At 54.4% G+C, this 6000-nt stretch overlaps 1 protein-coding gene across 1 annotated transcript; it reads left to right on the top strand.

Annotated features, from left to right (window-relative positions):
• Window positions 1-421: 421 nt before the first annotated feature.
• Window positions 422-4921, top strand: LOC100676699 (histone H1.8). Its single transcript, XM_003409963.2, has 4 exons — window positions 422-703; window positions 2798-3161; window positions 4242-4348; window positions 4655-4921. Exons 1-4 carry the CDS (start codon window positions 422-424, stop codon window positions 4919-4921), a joined length of 1020 nt encoding a protein of 339 aa, XP_003410011.2.
• Window positions 4922-6000: the final 1079 nt, after the last annotated feature.

Here is a 6000-nt window from a genome sequence, read left to right as displayed (position 1 = left end):
TTTATTCTGTCGGCTGCACCTCCCTCTTTTTCCCTTCCTTATTGTTTATTTGGAGAAAAGAGCAGGCTGTGCCTCTGGGAGAGTTTCTCACGTCTGGGTTTTGCTGATCGCATCCTGTGGTGATCTTGCAGAACCCCCCTGTTTCCTGGAAAATGGTCATTAGATCTGGAGACCTAGCTGATTCAGGCATGTTGGTTTGTTTTGTTTTGAAGAACATTTAATTCTTTAAAAAGAGAGAGAGTCTCAGTGAGCTCAGTGGGTGTGTGCATGGCCCTGCGCTCAGTGGCACCGACCGAGCATGTGTTTGACCCTTGCCAAGCCCCTTTCCCACCGTGGGGCTGGATGTCCAGCCAGCATCTGATGCTTGCTTCACCAAGTCCAGGTCTCTCTTGGGGCTGGGGCAGGGCCCGGGCACCTGGTGATGCTCTGCTGTCCGCCCGCAGGCCCGAGCCACAGCGGTGTCCCTGTGCAGCGCCGCAACCCCACAGTGCTGCGCATGGTGCTGGAGGCTCTGCAGGCTGGAGAGCAGCGGCAAGGCACTTCGGTGGTGGCCATCAAGCAGTACATCCTGCAGAAGTACCCGACGGTGAGCGTCATCCGACTCAAGTACCTGCTGAAGCATGCCCTAGCCAAGGGCATCAACCGGGGCCTCCTCATGCGGCCCCTCAACTCCAAGGCCAGGGGGGCCACCGGCAGCTTCAAAGTAAGCCCACCAGGCAAGAGGGGCCAAGAGACTTCAGGAGCCGGGTTGGACATTAATCCTGGCTTCCTCTTTTCTCAGTCTCAGCTTTGCCATGTGCTGTGCCAGGAGTGACTTCCTCCTTCTATCTTCTCAACTTATTCTTCCTATGGGTCTTAGCTGAGATGCTCTCTCCTCTGAAAAGACTGGTTTATGTGCCCCGTCTGAGCCCCCATGGTCCCTGTCACCCCAGGGGTGTCCATCCTCACCTATGAGATCAGATCATGGCCATGTCAGTTGGGCTTACTCCTGGGTCCTGGTACCCAAGGCCCCTTCCCAGAATTCCTCACCATAGATGAGGCAAACCAGACCCTGGCTGTAGAAGGTCACCAAGCTGGAGCTGACTCCCTGTTCTCTCTGGCTCCAAACTTGAGAGAAGTGCTGGCTCCTCCCTGAGCTAACACTTCTTCCCTTTTCAAGAGGAAGGGTCCCAGCCTGATAACGAGGCTTCGAGAGAGTCCTGTCCACAGTCACTGAGAGCTAAGGGAAGATTTCGGACAAAATCAAACCCCAACATTGTGAGTGTCAGCTGCCACCAGGGAAATCTCAGGGACTCAGACATGGGATCTGTCTTGTCAATGATGTGCCCTAGTATCTTGCCCAATGTCTGGGGACATAGCAGTTGGTCTGATAGCTGCCATGGAATATTGTGGAACATTCTGAACCTGCCGTGTGCCAGCCCCTGTGGTAACTGTGTGACTGATCACAGGAAGTCCCGCCCTCGTAGAACTCCTGGGTGAGGGTTAGAGCTTGGACAAAAGTCATGGCAAGGCCAGGTAGGTAGGGTGGGTGAACTTGGAGGCTGTACCCACAGAGTGAGGGCTTCAGGAAGGAGGTTGTCCCTCACCGAGTGGGACAAAAGAGAGTATTAATAGAGGGCCCAGGGTCTGGAGTGGCTATTCCCCTGACTGAATCCTAGCTCTGCTGCTCAGTAGCTTTGTGCTTTTGGCAAGTGACTCTTCACCCTCTCCAAGCCTCAGTTTCCCCATCTGTAAAATGGGATCAATAAGTGGCTCCTTCTATCGGGGAGGAGTAAATGGAATAGCCCAGAGCCTGACCCAGGGCAGGAGATGTTAGTCAGAAGGAGGAGGGTAATGCAGGGGACTGAGGAGGCAAGCAGAGAGCAGCAGAGGGGGAGCAAGTGGTGGGTTAGGCACTTGGGTCTGTAAGCCAGTCAGGAAAGTGGGCTGAGAGAGGATACAGGAGTTGAGCAGGGGAGTTGGGGACCATGGGTGTCCTGGAGATGGGAATATGTGTGCAGGTGGGGGTGGGGTACAGTTTCTGATCCTGGTGGGTGATGGGAGCCCTGAGTGTTTGGGATGGGGGCAGTAATGTCATCAGAGCTCGGCTCTGGAGGGATAGGGACTGCCTGCTTGCCAGGGGACCTCTGTCCCCTGGCACTCACCTCTCCCAGCGGGAAGAAGTTTGTCACCCTTGTGGAGATGAGAAAGCCAAGGAGGCTGGTCCAGGGAAGACATGACTGGGCTGCAGCTCACAGCTGGGAGGGCCGAGGCCTCTGTGAACTCGGAGCCCATGATCCTCCAGACATGGGAGAGAAGGAGAGGTGAGAGGGAGCCGGGCTTTTGTGGAGAGGCCCATGGGAGGGTCAAAGGGGATTCATAGACTCACCATCCTGAAGGATGCTGGTGGGGGGAGAAAAGGATTCAGGGCTCACAGTGCACAAGTTGTGCTCCCAAAAACCTGGTTTTGAGGCTCTGGGATGCAGGGGTGAGTTGAGCAAGATTTCTCTTTTACCCAGCTCTAAGAGCTTTTTTTTTTTTTTTAAGAGCTGCTTAACCTCCCCCCGCAGAGGGGAGGCACCAGCCTGGGATGTCAGCTGACGTGGGACCTCAGGCAGGCTAGTCACTTCTGTGCCTCGGGTTCCCATTAGGAGACACCCAGTGAGTCGTGGCTGTGTATCTTCTAGTGCCCTAGCCACCTTCTTAGCGCCCTTTCCCTGGAATGGGCTCTTCTTCCCCTGAGGCTTACACAGGGTGTTGGGGTGTGAGATGCTGAGAACCTCTGCTCTCGATCCCACCCCATTCTCTCCTCTTCCAGTTAGTTTCCAAGAAAAAAAGAATAATCCAGCCTAGAAAGACGTCCACCGTCATGGCCACCCAAAAACCCAGTGAGGCCAAGAAGAAGGGCCCCAAGAACCCCAGCAAGGCAAAGAAGGACCCTCCCAACCTGAGTGAGGTGAAAAAGGTGCCCAAGAAGACGGATAAGGTGAAGAAGTTTCCCCCCAAGCCAGATACACCCAAAGAGAAGGCCCCCAAGAAAGGCGGCAAAGCCAAGGCCAAAGTGGCAAAAGTGGGTGAGGCCAAGAAGGTCCCCCCCAAACTCGAGAAGGCCACAAAGGCTCCTCCCAATGCTGCTGGGCTCAGTGGGAAGTCAACCGTTAAAGGCAGCAGCAGCAGCCAAGGTGGGTGTGTGAATGGATAGAGGAGGGTATTGGATGGTAGGGGGAGGGGAGGATGCAGGGCAGTCCGGCTCTGGGGAGGGGGTTTCCTTATCTAGTAAATGTGCCCAGTGGGCTCAGCTTGACCTGGGGAGACACAGGCTTCTGGTAGCTGGGCAGAGGGGCAGGGGGTGAGAAATGGGGCAGACATTTAAAAGGTTGTCAGTGGGGAAGCAGGCACTGGGAACCCAGAGGAGGAGACTGACTTATCCAAGGCAGGGATCTGGGAAGCCTTTCTGGAGGAGGTGTCCTAAGCAAGAGAACAATGTGTAAGAAAGGCTGGAGAAATAAAGAAGAGGAACTTTTGAGGACTGCAGATAGTTCTGTCTGTCTGTAGTGTCAGGAGCAGGAGCCAAAGGGAAAGATTGCGCAGGGCAGGCAGGAGGCTGGACTTTTATCTGGAGGGCAGTGAGGAGCCACGGAAAGGTTCTGTTGTTAGCTGCTGTTGAATAGGCCTCCAACTCATGATGACCCCATGCACGATGGAGCAAAACACTACCCAGTCTGCTCCATCCCCACAATCGGTTGTGGGTGGACAGTTGTGATCCATAGGACTATCAGTGGGTGACTTTCAGAAGTAGTCTGCTAGGTCTTTCTCCCTAGCCCCTCTTAGTCTGAAACCTATTTAGCATCAGAGCAACACACAAGCCCCCGCTGACAGATGGGTTATGGCAGGGCATGAGGCGTGTTGGCTGGAAATTGAACCCAGGTCTCTCACATGGAAAGCGAAAGTTCTACCACGGAACCACCGCTGCCTCACAGGGGAGAGCTGGGGTCAGCATGATTGTTGAAAGTGTGTCCTAGCTGCCATGTGGAAGACGGACTGAAGAAGACCTGTGAGAATTCAGGTGGTGTGGGCGGGAAGCAGGGTGCCTGCCCTCACGCTTCACATGGATGATGTGATCATCATCTATGATCTAGTTAACCCTCCAACCAGCCTATGAGGTTGGTACTATTGTCCCCAGGTTGCAGACTGGTTGGTAAGTGTCAGGCCTGGGACCCTGCGAGGGGCTCTCCCCCTGACCGTCCGTGCTGCACCAGCAGCTCCTCCTGAACAGAGTCATTCCCCCTCAGCCCCTCGTCCAGCAGATGCTGAGGCCCCCAGGAAAGCAAACACTGGCAATAGGAGTTCCAAGGCCAAGGCTCCCAAGGTAGGTGCTACCTGACTTCCCTGGTCTATCTGAACAGGCCAGGGCTCGTCCTATTCCCTGCCCCTGGAGGCCTCGGTCAGCAAAAGCGGAGTGCATTTTACCCACTAAAAAGCACAGTTCACCTTCTTCTCCCCCCGGCCTTCCAGCACCCTGGGATATTACCGTCCCATTTTACAAATAAGGAGCTGAGGCTCAGAGCGGTGATGTCACTTGTCCAAACCAACCAGAGCTGGGGTTAAACCCTGCACCCATGTGTTCCAAGCTCTGTGCCCAACCTTGTCCCGCTCCTGGTTTGCTTTTTTGTAGGGAAAGAATGGTGCTACTTTCCCAGCAACAAAGAAGACAGCAACCACAGCTGGGGCCCCTAAAGGGGCAGCTGCCCAGGGGGCTGGAAAGGAGCTGAAAGCCAAGGCCATGGCTCCACCCAAAGGCAAGGGCAACAGTGGGTCCAAGACAGCCCCTGTGCACCTGGCCAAGAAGACAGAGGCCCCCAAGGGCCCAAGAAGGCCTGGGCTGCCTGCCAAGGCCTCGTTGTCTAAGGTGTCCCTTAAGAAAGCAAAATCTGAGAGCTAGAGGCTGGGGTAGAAAGCCTGAGATTCACCTTGAGTTTTTATTCCCCAATAAAAGGTCACTATTTATTTAATTGCAGCCTATTTGTCAATAAAGATTTGTTTTCACCCACAAATTGGTGCAGGCTGAGGTCCAAGGATTTGGCCATTCCATCACTCAGTCATTCGTAAACATTCACTGAACAACTGTTTGCCTGGCCAGGGCTGGGATGCAGGCCCAGATAGGAGCTCCAGTTCTGGGGTAGACAGATTGTATGGCTGGTGCACAGATCGGACGGCTAGGGGCCTGTGGGATCAGTGGAGGGGTGTGTAACTCAGCTGTGAGATCTGGGACAGCTTCCTGAAGGAGGCAGCTTTTGATCTTAAAGGATGAGATGCTGGACAGATGAGGAGAAGGGCATTGCAGGCAGAGGGAACTGCGTGGGTGAGGCAGGAAGGTGTGGTTGAAGGAGGGTGATTTGTGGTTTTGAGTACAGCATGGGGATGGGGTGACAGGAGCCACTGGGTTGTGCGGGTGAGGTGGGAAGGCCCAGAGGGGCAGACTAAGGAACATAGACTGGAATACTTGCTCTTGAGGGTAGTGGGGAGCTAGGGAGGGTTATAGGCCAGGAGTGACTAAAGTATATGTTTAGAAGAGCCCTGTGGCTGTGGAGATGAGGGATTAGAGGAGCTGAGAGGAGTCAGGGAGACTCTTCAACAACTAGTTTCTGAGTGCCACCGAATGCCAGGCGCTGTCACAGTCACCAAGGAGATCGCCTTCCCAGAACCTCCAGACCAGAGAAGGAGACAAATAAACCTAGATGCCAGGTGCTGCCTGGGCTAAGAAGGGAAACAAACCAAGGGCAGTCTACAGAAGGACAGATCGGCTGGCTGCTACTGTAGACAGGCTGGGCAGGGAAAGCCCCTCCAAGGATGGGGACCTGAGCAGGAACCTGTGCACCTAGAGAAGAGCATTTCAGCCAGAAGCATGAGAAAGTGCAAAGACCCTAAAGTGAGAACATGCTTGACAGGGTCAAGGAACTGTAAGGTGGCCCATGTGTCTAGACCCCAAATAGTGAGGACAGAAATGGGCGATGAGGTAAG

Source organism: Loxodonta africana, chromosome 22 (assembly GCF_030014295.1).
Source record: "Loxodonta africana isolate mLoxAfr1 chromosome 22, mLoxAfr1.hap2, whole genome shotgun sequence".
In the NCBI taxonomy this organism is placed as follows: Eukaryota; Metazoa; Chordata; class Mammalia; order Proboscidea; family Elephantidae; genus Loxodonta; species Loxodonta africana.
This window is presented reverse-complemented; position numbering and strand designations above follow the sequence as displayed.

Coding starts and splice junctions, on each gene's coding strand:
- LOC100676699 (XM_003409963.2), top strand. CDS start 422: ATGCTCTGCTGTCCGCCCGCAGGCCCGAGCCACAGCGGTGTCCCTGTG. Junction 704..2,797: donor GGGCCACCGGCAGCTTCAAA/GTAAGCCCACCA, acceptor CTCCTCTTCCAG/TTAGTTTCCAAGAAAAAAAG. Junction 4,349..4,654: donor CCAAGGCCAAGGCTCCCAAG/GTAGGTGCTACC, acceptor GCTTTTTTGTAG/GGAAAGAATGGTGCTACTTT.